Source organism: Heterobasidion irregulare (genome assembly GCF_000320585.1).
Source record: "Heterobasidion irregulare TC 32-1 unplaced genomic scaffold scaffold_06, whole genome shotgun sequence".
NCBI classification, from domain to species: Eukaryota; Fungi; Basidiomycota; class Agaricomycetes; order Russulales; family Bondarzewiaceae; genus Heterobasidion; species Heterobasidion irregulare.
Genome location: NW_009258202.1, coordinates 2,058,535 through 2,077,710, shown reverse-complemented (window position 1 = coordinate 2,077,710; position 19,176 = coordinate 2,058,535). Strand labels below are relative to the sequence as shown.

General features: G+C 60.3%; 7 protein-coding genes across 7 annotated transcripts; 4 read left to right on the top strand and 3 right to left on the bottom strand.

The window, feature by feature from the left end:
* Positions 1-306: 306 nt before the first annotated feature.
* On the bottom strand, positions 307-4,501 carry HETIRDRAFT_452475 (uncharacterized protein; the record flags this gene model as incomplete). Its single annotated transcript, XM_009549412.1, has 8 exons — positions 307-440; positions 546-959; positions 1,054-1,144; positions 1,226-1,403; positions 1,463-1,730; positions 1,793-1,888; positions 1,943-2,826; positions 2,943-4,501. The coding sequence occupies 8 exons, from the start codon at positions 4,499-4,501 to the stop codon at positions 307-309; spliced, it is 3,624 nt and encodes a 1,207-aa protein (XP_009547707.1).
* Positions 4,502-4,926: 425 nt separating this feature from the next.
* On the top strand, positions 4,927-8,111 carry HETIRDRAFT_459530 (uncharacterized protein; the record flags this gene model as incomplete). The annotated part of the gene is made up of 9 exons (XM_009549411.1): positions 4,927-5,220; positions 5,274-5,511; positions 5,567-5,684; positions 5,740-5,871; positions 5,946-6,039; positions 6,097-6,447; positions 6,503-6,575; positions 6,630-7,090; positions 7,294-8,111. 9 exons carry the CDS (start codon positions 4,927-4,929, stop codon positions 7,741-7,743), a joined length of 2,211 nt encoding a protein of 736 aa, XP_009547706.1. The 3' UTR covers positions 7,744-8,111.
* Positions 7,433-8,858, bottom strand: HETIRDRAFT_459529 (uncharacterized protein; the record flags this gene model as incomplete). The annotated part of the gene is made up of 2 exons (XM_009549410.1): positions 7,433-8,423; positions 8,483-8,858. The coding sequence occupies 2 exons, from the start codon at positions 8,856-8,858 to the stop codon at positions 7,840-7,842; spliced, it is 960 nt and encodes a 319-aa protein (XP_009547705.1). The 3' UTR covers positions 7,433-7,839.
* Positions 8,859-9,599: 741 nt separating this feature from the next.
* Positions 9,600-10,968, top strand: HETIRDRAFT_123321 (uncharacterized protein; the record flags this gene model as incomplete). Its single annotated transcript, XM_009549409.1, has 5 exons — positions 9,600-9,929; positions 10,086-10,202; positions 10,281-10,373; positions 10,477-10,614; positions 10,705-10,968. The coding sequence occupies 5 exons, from the start codon at positions 9,600-9,602 to the stop codon at positions 10,966-10,968; spliced, it is 942 nt and encodes a 313-aa protein (XP_009547704.1).
* Positions 10,969-12,061: 1,093 nt separating this feature from the next.
* HETIRDRAFT_33841 (aspartic peptidase A22B) lies at positions 12,062-13,802 on the top strand (the record flags this gene model as incomplete). Its single annotated transcript, XM_009548608.1, has 7 exons — positions 12,062-12,148; positions 12,204-12,317; positions 12,375-12,491; positions 12,547-12,637; positions 12,696-12,937; positions 12,994-13,289; positions 13,349-13,802. 7 exons carry the CDS (start codon positions 12,062-12,064, stop codon positions 13,635-13,637), a joined length of 1,236 nt encoding a protein of 411 aa, XP_009546903.1. The 3' UTR covers positions 13,638-13,802.
* Positions 13,803-14,068: 266 nt separating this feature from the next.
* Positions 14,069-16,046, top strand: HETIRDRAFT_445356 (uncharacterized protein). Its single transcript, XM_009549408.1, has 5 exons — positions 14,069-14,392; positions 14,447-14,774; positions 14,828-15,240; positions 15,294-15,670; positions 15,740-16,046. The coding sequence occupies exons 1-5, from the start codon at positions 14,137-14,139 to the stop codon at positions 15,875-15,877; spliced, it is 1,512 nt and encodes a 503-aa protein (XP_009547703.1). The 5' UTR covers positions 14,069-14,136; the 3' UTR covers positions 15,878-16,046.
* Positions 16,047-18,749: 2,703 nt separating this feature from the next.
* HETIRDRAFT_102081 (uncharacterized protein) lies at positions 18,750-19,176 on the bottom strand (the record flags this gene model as incomplete). Its single annotated transcript, XM_009549407.1, has 2 exons — positions 18,750-19,052; positions 19,120-19,176. The coding sequence occupies 2 exons, from the start codon at positions 19,174-19,176 to the stop codon at positions 18,750-18,752; spliced, it is 360 nt and encodes a 119-aa protein (XP_009547702.1).

Genomic DNA, 19,176 nt, shown 5'->3' with positions numbered 1-19,176 from the left:
ATACGTACCTACGCGATACCGGTATTATATCGGAGTGTAGTGAGCAAATCACCAATAGAGTGTATACATCGAGCGGGCCGTCCCAGTGAGATAACGTATGTGCAAAAACGATACGCGCGCACACGCAGCGATCCACAGAGCAAAACAAGTCAAAGCAAAGCAAAAGAGAAAAATAATCTCCTCAAGGGAGGATTTGAGAAAACAAAAGGGAAGGGGGTGAGTGAGTGAGTGAAAGAAATGGGAAGTGAAGAAAAGGGATCGAGGATCGCAAAGGAGAACAGCACGAACACGCCTTCCTCGCGCGCGCTACGTCCAGTAGTCCATCAGCTTGCGCGGCCCGCCCTTCAGGATCGCGTCCCGCTGGTAGTGTACGCGCATCGCGAGGCGCTGTAGCGCGCCCTTCGTCTGCGACCGATCGAGATGCGCCGCACGCGTGTCGACTGCCGAACCGAACCAGGACCAAAACCAGAACCAAAAACAAGCGCGAGCGCGAACGCGCAGTCGTCAGCACCCAAGGACGCACAAAAACGCAACGAGCGACGCACCGATGCGCGCATGCAGCACGTCCAGCCGGTTCTTCACCAGCTCCAGCGGCGCCGGCTCGCGGCCCATCCCCATCCCCGTCCCCGTCCCCGCGCCCGCTTCGGCGCCGTCCTCCTCGAGTGCCGCGAAGCGCGTCTCGCGCTGCCGCGCGAGCTCCTGCGCGACGTACCCGTCCACGCCAGTGAGTGCAACACCGAGCACCGCAACGCGCGCGCCGAGCTCGTCGTAGTCCGTCGCCTCGCCCGCCTCGAAGGGCCCGCGCGTGTCCGAGAGCGCGTCGACGAGCGGGTCGAGCGACGGGAGCGCCGTGTAAGGGTCCTGTGCGTGAGGCGGAGTCCGCGGGGGTGGTGGCGGTGGTGGTGACGATGGTGGTGATGATGGTGATGGACGGGAGTATGCGTGAGTTGCGTGCGACGCTCAGACACGGACGAGAGGTACATACCGACTTAAAATCCACGCACGCAAGAATATGGTGCGCGACCCCGCGCGCGAGACGCGCCGCCTGCGCACACATGCCCGCGAACAGCGACAGCAAGAGCGCCTGCGTGCCGACGTGCTCCGCCGCCGCATACTCGAGCACGCGCGCCGCGAGCGCGGACTCCTGCAATCCGGCGCGAGCGCGGTCGTCAGTCGGCTGCCTTGTGGGCAACGAGGCAGGACACGAGGCGAAGGACAGACGTACGAGGGTGGTGGGGGGGCCGTCGTCGTCGTCGGGCAGCTCGGCGGGGAGGCGCGCGCAGACGGCTTGGAGCGCGACGATGACGTCGCGCCGGGATGCGTGCGACGCGGCGCGGTCCGCGCCGACGAGGAGCAGCGCCATAGCGGCCGCCGGCACGTCCTCGGCGCGCAGCCATCCGTTCCTGCACAAAGGCGCGGCGCTGTCAGCTAATATCGCGGCGGGCGAGAACAGGCTGCTGACCGTGCAAAGGCCGTGACGAGCACGACGAGGCGATACAGGACCTCGGCGCGGTCGGCATCGCGCACGCGTCGGCTGCGCGACACATTTGGCGCGTCTGGCGCGGTGTCGCTGGAGATGTAGCGCAGTAGTGCGGGTTGCATGCCAAGTCGTCTGAGCGTGTCTACGATGAGGTGCGTGAGCGACGCTGCCGCCTCAGGACGAGGAGCAGACGAGTGGCGGAGGAAGTGGAACGCGGACTGGCAGAGCGGCGTGCTGCGGGTGGATAGGGCTGGCGGGCGGCACGTGAGCGATAGGGTGCGTCGGGGGACGCGGAAAGTTGAAGGGACTGACCGAGTTTGCATGTCCAGGCCAGTATGGAGGGGTACGTCGACAGGTCGAGGGTGTGCAGGAGCCCGGCGTCGAACATGAACTTGATGCGAGCGGCGTCTGCGGGGGAGAAAGGAATGAGCCACGTCGTGGGATCGCAGGATCTGCACTCACCCCGCCGCGCAACGGCCGCGCTCAGCATCTCCACCATGCGTGGCCTCTCACCCTCGCCGGCCTCCTCCAACAGCCACTCCGGCCACTCCTCGGCCACTCCCTCTCCCTCCTCTCCCTCCATCTCCATCTCCATCTCCTCCTCTCCATCCACGCCCCACACCTGCACGCCAACGACCCGCGCGCGCTTCGCGCCCCCGATCCGGTCCGCATCCAAGATGCTCCCGACGGCCTTGCCCTCCTTCTCTCCAAGCAGCCGCTCCCGCTCCTCCGCCGCGACCACCTCCTCCACGTCGAACTCCTCCTCTCCGTCCGCGCCCCCGCCCCCGTCGTCCCTCCGCGCGCCCTCCGCCCACCCACCCACGCGCATCGCCTCCCCGCGGCGCGCCGCGCGCGCAGCCGCCTCCTCGTCCCGCAACACCCGCTCCTCGTCATCGTCCTCCTTCAGTCCTCCCACCACCCCCTCATTGTCCTCGTCCTCGTCCTCGCTGCCGAGCCCGCCGCGCGCGCCGCCAAGATCGGCCACCTCCGCGCGCCGCAGCGCGTCCATCCCGCGCCCGGCCCTATCCAGGCTCCGCTTCTCGCGCAACAGCGCCTCGAGCGGGTCCGCGCCCTGCTTGCCCTTCCTCTTTCCCTTAGCGTTATTATTGTCGTAGGCGTCGGCGGGAGCGGGGGGCGCACGCCGCGCGCGCGTCGGGCGGGCGGGCTTGGAGGGCGAGGACGCTGCAGGGGCGGGGCCGCGGCGGGTGTTTTGTTTGCGTGCGGGGGCACCGCTCGGGTCAGGGGACGGGCTGAGGGAGGGGGAGCGCGGGGTCGTGAGCGGGGAGCTCGGCGCACGCTGGGCTCGGGAGCGTGCGGTGGCGCGCGACGCGGCCTGCTTGCTTGGGCTAGATGTACATAAATAATACGTGTGTGTAAGACGACGCGTGGAGGAAGGAACGCGTGCATATATGTGCTCCATAAGCGAGAGCGCGATGGGGGGAAGAAAGACGGTGAGACGGACCTTTTTGGGATGTTAGTGCGGCGGACGAAGAGCTCGTCGTCCGAGGCGCTCGAGTCGCTGCTGAGGCTGGCGGCGTCGAGGGCGGCGAGGGCGGTGCGGGTGGCGTCGGGCGACGGCGCGGTGTGCGCGGCGCGGGTGGCGTCTGCGCGGAGCTGCGCGATGATCTGGGCGGTCTTGGCCTTGGAGTCGAGCGGGACGGGGGTCGTGGGGCGCAGTGCGGCGGTCGGGGGCGGGGGCGAGGGCGAGGGGGGAGCCGGAACCGGAGCCGGGGCCGGGGAGAGGAGGAGCGTGTGGGGGAGCGGGGAGGGGGTGGTGTAGGAGGAGGGGGGGAGGGGCGCGGTGCGGAGGAGGGCGCTGACTTCTGCGGAGGAGGGGTGCGGGAGGGAGGCGCCGCGGGAGGGCGAGGGCGCGGGCGAGGACGGCGGAGAGAGAGAGGACGAGCGCGGGTCGAGCTCTGAGCCAGCCTGGGCCACAGAGAGCTCAAAGGCGAGGGGCATCGGGGATGCGGGGCCGTCGACGTCCATCGTGGTGGGGCTGAAGTCCAGAGCGGGCAGGCGCGCAGGCGAAGAGGCAGACGGCGCGGCGCTCGTGCGGCGCCAGGACTCGATGGTCTCATGGACAGCGCGCGGGTCGCGGCGGAGATCCTTGGGGAGGCAGAGCTCGTGCTCGTCGCTCTGGCTGCTTGGGACGAGCTCGTCGTCGTCGTCTGCGCCGTCGTTGTGGTTCGGCGGTGGGGCATCGGCGGCTGTGTGGAGGTGGGGGGAGAGCTTGCGGGGAGACGGGGTGGGCGGGGAGAGGCGCGGGCGTTTACGGGATGAGCGACGATCGGGGGTGGGCGAGGGCGGGAGGATGGGGATGGTGGGTGCGTTGGGGGTGGTGGGGGTAGGGAGTGCCGAGGAGGGGAGGCGCGGAGAGGAGGGCGGCAGGGCGGGCGGGGAGGAGGATAAGGGAGAGGAGGCAGGCAGGACGGCAGGAACGCCCTCGTCCTCGTCCTCGTCCTCGTCGCGTTTGCGCTTGGAGAGGGTGATCATCTGCGGGCGGCGCGGGCTCCCATCGCGCGTCTGACTCAGCTCTGGACGCGATGGGGCAGACGCGGATGCGATGGGGCCCTTGAGAAGCGACGCGCGCGTGAGCCGTGCGGGAACGTCGAAGGGCTGGGGCGGAGCGAAGGTGGACTGAGCAGCAAGGACGCGGACATGGGTGCCTTTGCGTGGGGAGCGGTGCTCGACGCCGTCGACGCGGGGCGCAGGGGCGCGGACGGGCGACAGGTTGTCCTTGGGCATATGCGAGGACGCCTGCGCGCGCGGCGGGGTGACGGCGCGGCCAGGTGGCACGCGCCGCTTGGACGCGGGAGCGGGTATGTTGTTCGCGCTGGCTTCACGAGCGCGGCGCGACGGGCGCGGGTGGGCGCGGATTTGGTGCTGGGGCGCGGGCGGAGACGACTGGGGGTTGTCCGAGTCGGGGGGGATGCTGGAGCGGGAAAAGTAGTCCGTGATGACCCTCGACGGTGTCTGTGGGGGCTGTTTTTTGCGTGCGGACTGGCTCGCGGGCGGGGCCATCGTGGGTGGTGACGGAGGACGAGACGCGTCCAGCGACTCGAAAATGGCGCGGTGGCTCGCGTCGACGTCGGGCCCCAGGCACCTCGGACTTTGCCACGCTGACTCCACACAAGAAACCTTCATGTCAGCCAGACTCCGTTGCCGTCCTCGGGTCCTCCATCAATCAATCGCCCTTCAAAGGGCGAGCGTTTTTTCGCCTGAATTCACAAACGAAACGACGGGGCGTTGAGGCATTCTGCGCACGGACCTGCGGAACGAGCGTGGGAGATCGATCTTATCAGACAAGCACGGGTGACGCAGCTCGGAAGCATATATTTTTATCAGATAAGCGACCCATCAGGCTGCCAGGACTGTTCGTGGACGCCTCGGATGTCCCTCCAAGCTAGTGATTGATCACCAACCAGTGCATATATAGACTCCGTTGCATGGCCGACCCGTCCTTTTCCCCTTCCCCTCCCTCTTCTCCTCATAAACACTCCCGCCCGCTCGCACCGATGTCCATCCACGAGCCCCACGACGACGAGCGCGACGCTCTCCTCGTCCCTGACCCACACTCCCCATCGCCTCGCACTCCCCGGCCACGCAGATCTTGGAAAACCGCATCTTCCCTCTGGTCCGTCTATCTTTATCCCTCCCTATCAGATACCCGACCTCACCCCCGACTACCCCCCGCACCCCCAGGATCTGCCCCGTCGTCCTCATCTCCTCTCTATGTGTTCGTCACATCCTTTGCACCCTTGTCTGCTGCTACCGCTCACAATTCCCCACATAGCGTGGAATGACTCTCGCCCCCCGCGTGGAGGTCTATACCAAGCTCGCCTGCAGAGCAGTACACCACTCCGAGACAGAGATTCCCCTCCACGTCCCCTTCGCTCCTACAGCTGCTCTCGCTCCGCCGAGTGACCCGATCCACACCGTCCGCGTCACTCTCCCCGACACCAGCTCCTCAGCTTTTGACGAGTGCTCTGCCGACCCCAAGGTCCAAGCCCGTGCAGCGCGCATACAGGCATGTCCGTGCCCTCTGCCCTCTCCCACCGTCCATCCTCTCACGTAGGTCCCGAGCAGCCGTCAAAACGACAGAAAGCATCCTAAGCGCGATAACGACCGGATGGCTCAGCCATCTCAGCGACCTCTATGGTCGCAAGAAGATCCTCGGCTTCTCCATCTTCGGAGCCTTGTTCATGTGCGCGCGTTCTCGACCTAGCCATCCACTATCTGTTCGCTCACCCGCCGATCAGGGACCTCGTCTACATCCTCGTATCAGATACCAAGTCTATCATCGGAAGGCACGGCGAGGCCTTCATCATCACCGCTCCGCTCATCGAGGGCTTCCTCGGTGCGCAGTCCACCTACAACGGCCTTACTCATGCGTCAGTATGCATATATGCGTCACTGTATGCTTATATATGCGCTTATATATGCTCATCCCCCCTTGATGTGTCAGATATGCGACGGATTGTACAGCTGACGGCTCTCGCGCCCGCATCTTCTCCATGCTACAGGGCATGCTCTACGTCGGCCTTGCCTCGGGGCCGTGGGTACGCATTCATTGTTCACATACACTCACGTTCGCCGACGCGTGACTCGTCTCGCAGCTCGACGGCCTCGTGCTCAACCTATTCAGCACAAGCACCACCACGTCCCTCTTCGCGCTCGCCGTCGCCATCGGGCTCTCCAACCTTCTCTTCGTCCTCTTCGTCGTCCCCGAGTCGCTCCCACCCGACCGGCGCCTCTCCCGCTCGCCCGGCTACATCCGCTCGCGCACACCCTCGGGATCAGAGAACAAGTCCGTGCAGGCCGCTGTCCGGCGCGGCCTCACGCTCGTCGTCGCGCAGTTCCTGCGCCCCGTCGCGCTCTTCCTCCCGCAGAAGCGCGAGGGCCGCAAGGGCCGCAACTGGAACCTGACCCTGACCGGCGCCGCGCTGTTCATATACGTGCTGTCCATCGTGAGCGGCCCCTCCTCGTGCATCGCGTGCGCGCTTGACGGCCGCGGTCTTGCAGCAAGTGTATAATCTCAAGTACCTGTACGTCCGACACGTGTACGACTGGTCGAGCGAGACGGTGCGTGCTCCGCGTATGTAGGATTGTCTTGGGTAGGCCTCACAGCGCGCCGTGTCTATCTATCTAGCTTGGGTACTACATGTCCCTCCTCTGGATCACCCGCGCGATCAACCTGCTCCTCATCTTGCCAGGCAAGTCTCGCACGTGCCTTCTCCTCTCTCGCCTCGCCGGCTGACCCTGCCCCCGCGCGCACGCGCAGCCGTCCTGACGTACTTTGCACCGACCCGGTCCAAGCCGTCCGCGCGCTCGACGCCGAGCACGCTCGCCGCGGCGCTGCGCTTTGACCGCGCGATCGCCGTGATCTCGTTCTTCACGGACGCGAGCGCAAACGCGCTGGTCGTGCTCGCGCCGACGTCGTCGCAGGCGCTCTTTGTGCTCTGCACGTCGCTCAACTCGCTCACAAGCGGCGGGAACCCCGCGCTGCACTCGCTCGGCGCGGTGAGCCTGCAGGCGATGGGCAAGGGGCGCGAGGTCGGCCTCGTGTTCGGCGCGATGGGCATCGTCAACGCGGTCGCGCACATCGTCGCCGTGCGTGGTGCCATTCTCTCCGCCTCGGTCTTTGGCTGACGTGTTTGATCCTCCCTTTCTTATTTCCTTTCTTTCTTGCTTTCCTCCTACCTTTCATACTTTCTGTCTTTTTGCCTGACTGCTGACGCTCTGGGCGTTTGATCTTCGCCGATGTCGTGCCTGGTACGTGTTGGGACCATCCGGATCGGCGTTGCGCCGCACAGCCCGCGATCTACGCGTTCATCTACGGCGCGACGGTCGCCGCGTTCCCCAAGGCGATCTTCGTCATGAGCGCGATCCTGCTGTACGTCGTCGTCGCGATGCTCGCGGGCATCCGGCCGTACATCGACATCGCGGTCGGCGCCGCGGGCGACGAGGAGGGTGCGGGCGAGGCGGGCGCCACGCGGCGCGAGGGCGCGCTGCCGGAGACCGAGACGGAAACGGAGACTGAGGGCGAGGGTGAAGGTGAAGGTGAAGGGATGCTGGGCGTGGAGGATGCGGGGGACGACGACGACGGCGCGGCGGTGGCGGGGGTGGCTGTGGCCGTGCCGGAGGAAGAGGAGGCGGATCGAAGGGGGCGGCGCGGGTCGCGCAGGCGGGATCGGGAGCGGATGGAGGAGCAGGCGCGGCGGTCGTCGATCCTCCGGGTGTCGGTGTCGGAGCAGACGCTGTAGCCGCGGCCACGGGCAGGTAAAATGCATCTTGCGGGGGTAGGGTAGCGGGCAGGGTGGGGCGGGGTAGGGTGGGGTGGCCTGTGTATGCGCTTGTGTTTATTGCTTGTTGCCGTGTGAGGCGGACCGTTTTTCTTGACGTGTTTTGTTCGGCTTTGGCTTTGGTTGTGGCTTCTTGGGCTGTTGATTGTTGGCTATATGCATATGTGCGTGTAAGTGTGTATAGTTGATGTGATGTGCTCGCTCCTGGGGTGCCGGGGACGGTGCCGGACGAGATCTGTTTTTGGTATCCTCCTTTCCTCCTCCCCCAGGAATGCTGCGCGGGTAGATACGTGCATAGCTGAACGGAGTGCGAACGCTGAACGCATGGCAAAGAAGTCTGACTTTGTGGTTAGGATGTATAGAGCTGTGTTCGTCGCGCTTTGTGCTGCGGTTGCCGATATCTGCATTTGAACGCGCGAGCACCGTCGTTTTGCGAGTGAACACCGTGACCGCCGCTGCAGAGGGTGGGGTGTCTGTCTTCGGACACCCGTGGGTGTATACTACGTGGAGGGTCGCACAGGCGGGCCTCCCGCTCCATTTGTCGCTTGGCTCGCGGGTGGCGTTTGATGAGACGAGCCCCGATGAGAGGGGTAAGCTGGCGCTGGCACTGGCGCGTGGCGCGGCTGGGAGAGCCAGGAAGACTGGTGGAGACTCGAGAGTGGGCCGGCACGCCGGATTAAGGTGATATTATACTACGGACCATCAGCAGATGATGAACGGAACGGCTTTGCGCATGCAGGCGAGGTGTGGGTCCATGCGCGTGCGGGGTTACTAGAAAGTGAAGGTCGCGGAGCGTGCGGGCGTGCGAGCGCTCTGTCTTGCGATGCCTGTGAAGGACTGGCACTGGCAGAGTTATGCGGCGTGGATTGTAGGTAGCTATAGGCCTCGATAAGCGTTGGTCGCAATGCTGGCAGGCCCGTATCGTGGTGCCGTCCGAAATCGAGACGTCGTCGGATGTCCTTCGAACGTCCTCTGTTGGCTGAAGGCGATCCAGCATCGCGATCTCGAACAGTTATTGTACTAAAGAACGCATTATTGTAGTTGCTGATAGGCTGAGAAATACTTAACCTTGTCATGGCTCCGTTGAATCGGTTTGCTACCGACCGTATATTGCACTGCTGCGACACAAGAGAGCATTGGGCCAGAGAAGGCAACTGTGGGGATGGTATCAGGCTATGGGGAGATGGTGAGTTTGTATACAGCACAGAGACGTGAGCAGGCCAGACCCATACGTTGGGTTCAGACGTTCACGCTTCAGATAATATCTGATACCTAACACCACCACCGCGGACGTGAACTCATGGGGAGGCCTTTAAGGGCTGTGATGAAGGTGTAGAAAATATAGGCTCGTATGATCTGGACGCTGGCTGACTTACAAGCTCTCGTGAATAAGGAGAAATCCCATGGGGGACATGTTCTGTCTCATCCCAAAGGTGTCGTAAAGCTAAAGGTCTGTATCGGAAACAGTGAGGCATTGTGTGATCCGCGTGGCATAGTCATTCCGATACGTCTTGATGACCTTTGAGTATCATGATATAGGATACTCACATAATAGCATGCTGAGGCGTTTCTTTGTGGTCGTGTGAGGACCGGACAAGTTGGAGCTCGCGGACTATCGTTTCGTGAGTAACACGTGCAAATGCCAATCTTACCTCCGACGGCGACGACGCGACGACGACACGGCCGATTGAACGATCGACGATACTTGCACACTTGCACACGACGACTCACGAACTCGTTCATGCCACAGCACACAGCCTCGCACCAGAGCACATAATCACATCGCGATAGAGCTTGCCACCAGAGCGCCAAAAGAAATGCAGACCAGCGGCGGGGGGAACTACCTGTTCTCGCTGCAGCCGACGTTCACGCAGGGCCTCGTCCTCGGCCAGCTGTCCATCCTCTTCCTGCTCTCGCTCATCCTCAAGTACCTCTTCCTCGACGCCGCGCGGCCGCCGTCGCATCTCGGGGCCCAGAAGCCGCTGTCACTGCCCGTGCCGGTGGCGCGAACGACTGGGAGGGCCGGGACGAAGGGTGGGGAGGATGGAGGTGGGTACGAGGATGGCAATGGGTTTGTGGGAGTGGGAGCGAGTTCTGGCACGGGTGCACCGGAGTCGGCGGAGTGGATGAACGCGGTGCTGCAGCAGGTGCGTCTGGGGTGCACTCCGCCTGCTTGCTCGCGTGCGTGCTCAACGCGGCGCGGCGCGGGTGACTGGCAGGAGGTTCATCGTCATTTTCTCTTCGCGTGCTTGTTTTATCGTGTTTGTTTATTTTGCGCTGCGTTGCTTTGCTTCGCGTGACAGGTCGCGGACGCGTATAGGGCAAAGCTGCGCGGGGACCTCGGGGGCGCGGCAGGTGACGAGGCGGCACGCGCGCGCGTCGAGGTGTTCGCGAACCGCGTGCGGCCGGTGGGCTTTCTGGTGCGTTACGGGCTGATTTCGTTTCGTGTTTCGCGGGTTCCGGTCGTTTGTTGACGGCTGGTTGCTGGCACTGTGTAGGACGAGATCCGGATACACGCCGTCGACGTGGGCGTGTCGGCGCCGCGGCTGGCGAACGCGCGGCTGGTGCGCGCGCGGCCGTCGGATGGGGCGGTGTGCGAACATGTGCGTGCGCGTGCACTCGTTCTCATCTCCCGTGTTCTTTGACATCGCAGTATATGTGTATTTTACATGCGCCTTGATTCGCGGGATGTAGGAGGTCGAGTTCGACATGACGTACACGGACACGATTTCTGTGTCGCTCTCCACCGCGTATCTCTTCAACTACCCTCTTCCCTCCTTCGCGCGCCTCCCGGTCTCCGTCACCATCTCGCTCTCTCTTTTCTCATCCTCCGTAAGTCCTCCCACCTCTCAAGAGTCTCCGTCCTGGGACCCGCGCTCACAATCTCGGCACGTACATGTAAATCGCAACCCCGTCGCACAGATCGTGGTGACGCCGCCCTCGGCGACCGCTCCCGCGCCGACGCTCGCCGTCCGCATCCCGCCGTCGTTCCGCCTCGAGCTCAAGACGACGTCGCTCATGGGCAGCCGCGCGAAGCTCGCCGACGTGCCAAAGCTGCACGAGCTCATCGAGCACCAGCTCCGGCGCCAGCTCGCGCAGCGTGGCTCGTGGAAGATTGTGCTGCCCGGCCTCACGAGCGTCGCGGACGTGCAGGCCGAGATGAAGACCGAGGGCGCGTTGCCGTGACCGTTTCGGGCCGGAGCGTGGGTTTGGAGCGCGAGGTCGTGGGCTGAGGGGTGTCGGAGACGCGGGCTTTCGGTGGCGTATATTAGTGTTTTTGTGATGTTTATTCTGTAAAAGTAAGTTTACATCCGCCTTGTACAGAGAAATGTACAATCGCTCGGAATCAGATCTAGGTCTGCAGTGACGGAAGCCTCTAGATGCCTATGTGAGTGTACGTTTCCCAGTGGGCAGCTGAGGATCCTCGATCCCACTTCAGAGGCAACACCGTCTAGGCGCGACGCGTTACCTAGACCTTGGTAGGATGGTCGCAGGATGTAGACCATGCACGCACAGAACTTCATGAAGCGATCGCGTTGGGCTTCGCTGAACACAAAACGAACGGCAGAATGACTGTAAAAAAACCCAACGAGCTCTTTCGCACCGATGATCTGCTCCAGCCCTAGGCGGCTCCGAGAGCGGGGACTCGTAGCATCAATTGACTCGATAGCCTCCTGAAAACACGTTCTCCATTTTGTCAAAAGCGAAGAAAAAAGCCATGGCCAGATAGGCGGGCATATAATACGAGCCCTGTGTTTCACAGAGCATAGATCCAGGAGGACAGTTTCCAAATTCTTCTAGCACTCCCGTAGGCGTGCGATTTCTTCGTCGAGATCAGAGAGAGCAGTCAACGAGCGCCAAGACGTGAGCATATGTTCAACTCCAAAAGCACTGATACCCGCAACCTAGCACTTGCTTGATACACGATGAATAACGCTGCCTGATGTTGGGTTTCCTCACAAAGAACAGCAGCAACATTACGCGTCGAAGGGCATCGCTAGCGCGATCCAAGTCCTTGGGCTCAGTCATTTCTTGGTACGAGTATCGCGAAATACACGGGGAAGATGCACTGGCGGCAGTTCAGTTCGCCTTCATACTGCCTTCATACGCCCGTCGGACCTCTATCTGGTCGTATGTCAAGGAATATTCGAATCCCTTCCGAGATCCAAATCTGACTTTACGCCTGTTTAGCAACAGCTTCAGAATTCAATAGATGTAAACAATAGCGTCAGCAGCCAATCATAATCTCGCAGCGCTTCACAGGAATCCATTGAACGGTATGGACGTGGATTTGGTATCGTCCTACGCGGGGCTTTTGGGGCTTGCCGTCGTCTCGATCTATGCCGGTGCATTTGGCTCCCTTTCTGTGAGTCATGTCTGCTTGACGTAGCAATTGTCTGACGCGGGATGACGTGTTAAAGACTCCCAAACGATCGAACAGCTCGGCTCAAAGCCTCGTGCTAGATGATGAGGACGAGGACGAGGACGACGGCGTTGACCGCCTGTCCTCTGAAGATGCTTGGCTCTTCCCTGTGGTGAGTGGTCTATTGGTTCTGCCAAACTTGCACTAATATCTCGGTCTTCGTCGACAGCTTGGCTCCGTGACCCTCTTTGGCCTTTACCTTGTCGTCAAATATTTGGGAAAAGAATGGATCAATTGGCTGCTTGGATGGTATTTCTCAATTGCGGGTGTCGGTAGCGTGTGGAAGGTACGTATAAAGATATCGTCCGATAAGTGCCAGTCTGATTGAGTTATGTTCTTAGTCTTTGACTTCGTTGGTACGGTTCAGTCTTGGGCGTGAGCGATGGAATAAGTACGAAAAGAATCGTGTTCTATTTCTGCGTGGCCCTCGGGGTGAGTGACGCATGTGTCGTGTACTACGTCGCTCCTGACCAGTCATAATATTCTCCAGAGATCATGGCTTTCTCTTGGAGGACACCATCCCTTGTCCTCTTTCCCTTTGGAGCACTCCCGTCTATACTGTACACATTCAGCGGGTCTTCCAAGAAGTCTGCACTCTTAACAGACATACTCTCACTTTCATTTTCCCACAACGCACTATCACTGCTGAAAATCGACTCCTTCAAGACTGGCACCATCCTTTTATCCGGACTATTTGTCTACGATATATGGTGGGTATTTGGCACTGAAGTGGTACGACTATCTCTCGCTGATGCTTTCACGAAGAATTCAAACTAACCAAGATCTAGATGGTCAAAGTGGCCACCAACCTCGATATCCCGATCAAATTACTGTGGCCGAAGTCGATCGTGTTCTCCACCGACAGAGGATTTACGATGCTCGGCCTGGGAGATGTCGTTATACCTGGTGTTTTCGTTGCACTTGCTCTCCGCTATGACCACCACCGTCATATCTCCTCACCAGGCAGCTCGTTCACCAAACCCTACTTCTATGCCACCCTCGCGGCGTATATTGCTGGGCTGGCCACTACTATGTCCGTAATGCATGTCTTTAAGGCTGCACAGCCCGCTCTGCTTTACCTCAGGTGTGTAGTTAGGACGTCCATCTGATGGCCCGGTGATACTCACTGTGATTTTTTCAAAGCCCTGCGTGCATTCTGTCATTTGTCCTGACTGCTTCTATCCGAGGAGAATTGGCGGACGCCTGGAAATGGAGCGACGTGCCTCCCGAATCGCCTGATAAGCTGAAGGAAATCTTGGAGAATGAAAAAACTACACACAAAGATTCCGCACTTCCTCCTGCGGAGACAAATCTTCTAGAGGTCCCTGCACCCCAGGTTGATGCTTTTGCTTCGGAGACTGACGGGGAGGAGGGCGCTGAGGGAGAAAAGGCGAAAGCGAAGAAGAGAAAAAACAAGAAGAAGCGTAATTAGCTAGAGAGGTATGTCGTGAGGATGATCACAGCTCTATCATGTGCTTACGAGTTGCATCCAAGCTTCACTATACCTCTCTCAGGAATCCGATATCTTTTGTATTGTCTCTGCTTGGTACTGCCACTGAGATCCTCTTGCTAATATTAATCTATTGATTCGCCAATGCTGAGACGATGGAAAAACTCATCTCGATGAGGCATTGAGGGCTGAATGTGAATTTGAGACGTTCATGAGGTTTGCATGACATGAGCGTCATCAGATGAGGAACCAATACTGTGAGTGGCTCTTAAGACGAGTGCATAGTTCTCTGGAATGAAAATTACGCTGCCTTTCGAACTGTCTATGTTGTATCGCGATGCAGCGCTGCACGAGCCAACCTGTCGGCCGTGTGGCTGACAATGCGACGCGTCACCTTCACGCTTGACCAACACGTACTCGCGTACTCTTCTCTACAACACACAACAGCCTCTCTCTACATTCCGTTTTCTGGTGCCCCGCTATGGCTGATGTGGAGATGAAACCAACCGAAGAGAAGGTCACAGGGACAGAGACGAGCAAAGATGAGAACGCAAAAGATGCACCCCCTCCTCCCACCCCACTCGCAGAGATCAAGTCTAATGCAATCCTCATCGAGCGTGCGGTCTCCACCATGGAGCCTCGCTTCACAAATCGCGTACTACGTAACCTGACCGCACTTCGAAAACGCCTGGACGACAAAGTTCTTCGTGATGCTATCGTAGAATTGTATCCCATCGGTGCGCCTTTAACTTTTGCGTTCCGATACAGCACTAAAGCGCAGGACCATACAGAATCTGTTGTCAAAAGGAATCTCCTTTCTTGGATACCCGATGCTCCTGCCACAGAGCAGCCAATGGATATTGACCCCGCCCCAACACCGTCGAGGTCCACATCCCCATCAGAACCTGTCCCCGAACTCGAGATGTACCTCCGGCTCCTCATATTGTATCACCTATTGAAGTCGTCAAGCACATACGGAAAAGCTATGGAGCTTACTAGCGACACCGTGCAGAGACTGCAGTCGTTGAACCGCCGGACAATGGATCCAATCTCTGCCAAGCTCTGGTTCGCCATTGGTCGAACGTACGAGCTCGTTGGAGAGCTCGCAGAAGCCAGGCCGTGCGTTATGATCCGCACATATTTCGGTTGATGCTAAGACCCTCCATTCATAGGTTATTCCTTGCCGCTCAGCGCATCGCGTCTCTACGCCACGACGATGAAACGCAGGCATCTCTTCTGAACTGTCTGCTTCATAACTATCTCAAGTATAGCCTGTACGACCAAGCCGACATGCTCGTCTTGAAGACTACTTTTCCTGCGTCTGCTGGAAACCCGCAATACGCCAGATACCATTACTACATCGGCCGTATTAGGGCCGTGCAGCTGAATTACACTGCAGCACACACGAACTTGCAACAGGCCATCCGACGTGCACCTCCAGCCAAGACCGCTCCTGGTTTCTACCAAGCAGTACACAAGCTCTTTGCTGTTGTGGAGCTGCTCATGGGTGATATTCCCGAGCGCAGTTTGTTCAGGCATCCGGTGCTTGAGAAAGCTTTGAGTGGTTATTTCGATATCGTGAAAGGTGCGCCCGGTGTTCATACGCATCGTGACATCCAGTTTGACGACCATTCACAGCCGTCCGGACTGGCTCGCTCTCGCAGTTCCAGAACACGCTCTCCAAACACGCTGCGCAGTTCGAGGCGGACAAGACTTACACCCTCATCGTACGGCTTCGGCAGAACGTCATCAAGACTGGCATCCGCCGGCTGTCGCTGTCGTACTCGCGCATCTCACTCCGCGATATCTGCGTCAAGCTGCATCTCGATTCTGAGGAAGACGCAGAATACATCGTTGGAAAGGCGATCCGCGACGGCGTCATCGAGGGCCGCATTGTCCACGAAAAGGGATGGATGGAGTGCGGCGGCCAGAAGAGCGCTTACGGGCCGGAAGTCAGCGAGATCTTCTCGAGGCGGATTGGGTACTGCCTTGAGTTGCACAATCAGAGCGTGAAGGTAATTTGGCGTCTCGCTCTCTTCTTCCGAGGGTTCGATTGGCTAATTCATGCATACCACCACTTCCAGGCTATGCGGTATCCCCTCAACGCGCACCGCAAGGAGCTAGCGGATGCAGAGGGTGCGCGAGAACGTGAGAAGTCGCTCGCGAAGGGAATCCAGGAAGGAGACATTGACGAAGAGGATGCTATGGGCGGGGACTTCTAACCGCCATCGTTTCGCACGCCTTGTAAGATGGACATTCAATGAATCACACGCTCGTTACGGGGCTATAGTCTCCCGTATCCTTGTCCTCGGCTCGTCCTTAGTCTTTGTGTTGTATCAGAGCTGGCAAGACTTGTGGGGTCAATCGGCGACCGCTGCTATTTCAGGCTTTCTTCTCGACTGAGATCTCCCGGGCGCGCAGCGTCGTGGCTTCGCCGATGTATGCAGTGTGGATGCAAGAAGTCAATGTTCGTGCTAGTGCTAGACGTTGGGTGTCAGACTCCCTTGCTGAGAAATGGAAGGGGTTGCATGTCTGTTTGTCCCCACAGTGCCCACATGGACATCTGCAGGGTGCTGTATGCTATTAGGCACGCACTCGTGCACTGAACCAGGCGAGCGGTATCACCACTGGGCATCTACTAGGACGCCTCTTCGTAGGGCGTCAGGAGCGTCTGTGCAGCGCTTCGGAGGTTCGCTTCAGTCTACAGGAATCCTGCAGGCCGGGACAGCCGTGGAACCCGTCTTTTCCACATATGCATTCCGGGCAAGAACGCGCAGCACACCCGGTCTCTGACAAAAAGCACGGGACAACCGCTTTTTTTTTCTTGCTGTCGAGCCTGCAGTGCGACGGAACCAGGCAGAACCAGGTATATGAAGCCCCGGGGCTAGCCAGCGGAGGAACAGGAGGAACGGGGGGAACGGGGGGGACCTCGCTGCGGATCGGCCGTCGGCCTTCCTTCCGCACCCGACGATGGAGCCCTGGACGGCGACGGCGAAAAGATCGGACGCAGTACCGCGTCGCGATTTGAAGGTACGTTTTATGCGGGAAACACGACGCAAATTTCGATTTCTCGTCCGCGCCTGCGCTGCGCGTACATATAGGCGGGCATCCTGACCGCCAGAGGCCGCTCGCTGCCCTATGAACCCCATTTTACTTACTTCATCGGTCTCCATTTTGGTGTTCGTTGATTTTTGCTCGCAGAGGAAAAAAAAACAAAAACAAAGAGGATTTAGAGGTCGGACTCGAATCCGGAGGGATGCTCAAGCGAGCCCGCGCACAGGGCGCCTCGATCAATCGATCGCATTTACGGCTGCACGATGACTCATCTGCCTCGAATATGTAGATGCGGCAGGCAGCCTTCGAGAGCTGTCGATCCAGTCGCCGAGCAGACTGCGTGTGAACCGAGGTATGAAAGTGGTATGAAGCGGTCGAGTCAGCGTCGAGTCGTGTCCCGGCGATGCGGGGGAATCTTGTGCCTTGGGCGTGCCGAGCGGCACGCCACACGACGCCATGCGCGCTGCCCGCGAAAAGGAGCCACATTAGAAGTGGTTTCTGGTGCCACTGGCCATTGGAACCTGCGATCCTCAGACGCAGATCGGATTTTCAAGGGCAGACGAGGCGAGACCTGTGCTGGGCGGTTGCGCGGGCAGGCCTGGGCGACCCGGGTTGATCATGGGACGGAAGAGCGCTGGGGCCGCGTCGCGTCGGTGCGACGCCGTGATGGCGGGGTGGGCGTCTCAGAGACGCTCAGAGGACAGGCAACATAAATGGGATTACGGCAAGGTACGAGACGCATTCGACCGCGGTTGCGCAGGGGTGCGCGCGGTCAGTAGGTACAGACGTACGAAAAAGGGTACAGGGAGGACACGCAGGCGAGTAGGACATTACTGGCGACGCGCTCGTCGTTGTGCTGCACACACGAGTTACGAACGTGCGAGCGCGGGACAGTCTGCGGCTCGAACGCGACCAGTCAGGACGCGTCTCGCCGCGGCAGTGCCGAGCTCCATTAAGCCGCAGCAGGCTGCTCACTCGAGAAGCGGCTCGAGGGGGCTGCTCGGCAATGTGACCGCGAGACGTTCGGGATGGGGATGGAAGGGAAGAGTGGGCTAGAGTGGGATCACCGGACCTTGGTTTGTCGCCTTGGTTCTCACAAGGGCCCCATCAAATTCGTACCCCGGTCCAGCCTGTGGTTGCCGCGCGCTACGGTCCGAGACGCAGCTGCGGCGCTGCGAGGTCAGGAGTGCGATCCCACGTGAATTGTGGACGCATTTTCGGAGCCGCAGAATGATGAGGAACGCAATAAACGCGAGTACTACGCGAATTCATGCGTGTAGATCTGGGAAGAATGGACTGTAGTCAGCTGAGTGTCGCTCTGCGGACGCCCTTGGACGCGTTCGCGAGCGTACGTACCTCACCCGTCCTTAATACTTCTCCCAATTTAAGCGCGAAGGGGCCGGTTGAGCGTCCGGTGAGAGAATGTTGCCCGAACGAACACTGAACAGGCCTTCCCGGCCGGCCGGCGTCCAATACCCTGGGTCAGCTATTCCAAAAGGAGACATCATGCTGCAGAAGCGCAAATAGCCGAGACGTCGCGGTGCGTCGAGAGCACGGAGTCGAAGGAAATTGACAGATCTTTCGATGGCCCGTACTGTATGTAGTATGTGTGTGCGCACACACTTACGAGAAGTCCAACGGCAGCGTGCATGGAACACGTCCATCGCATGACTGTCGTCAAGGGCCGAGCGCGTCGAACCTCTCGTCCCATATGCGCTGTCTCGCGAATCGAGCGGCGCCGTGCTCGGCTCCACTCACTGGGTTTAAACGGCGTCACATGGGGGCTTTGGGTGGGGAAATCAATCGCGGGCACGCCGGCTGTGCTGCGACGCGCCATACGGACAAGGCCCCGCAGGCCCCGCGAGTGATCTCAACTTGACCCTCGAAAGGAGAGGTCTTCCCCCACTCGCCGTTGGTTGCTCATGCCGTGGAGCAGCTTCGCTTCAGCGAACTGAGACAGATGGGGCAGGTGACTCGCGTGTGGCCGTCTGCTCGGGCGATGCGACCTGATCATGCCGTTAGTACTGCCGTAAGTCAGCACTAGTAGCTGAGGGGGTCGGGAGCAAGCGAGCGCGAGGGCGGCACCCCGCGCGATCCCCGTATGGGCAAGGACGAGGGGGCCGGCGTGCTGTAGTGGGGCTCGTGGACATGTCTCGGGTGCATGGGCGAGCTAGAGAAGGACAGAGAGGGGCAGAGGGAAAGAAGGCTAGGGAAGGGCTGAAGGAACTCGAAGCGCCAGACAGCGTTGAACGCACTGAGCGGCGGAAGCTTAGGAAGCGAAGGGGGGGGTTGGGAATTGCGTGCTTTGAACGCGATGCCGAAGCGGGTTCGTGCGTGCGCCTTCTGCGGCCGGGGGGTGGAGGGGATCAGGAGGACGCCTGGTGGGCCACAGGCTGCCACAGGCCGCTACGGAGAACGGGGCCGGGGTACCAGGTGGCCAAAATACGGCATGGCGTGGAGGGTGCAT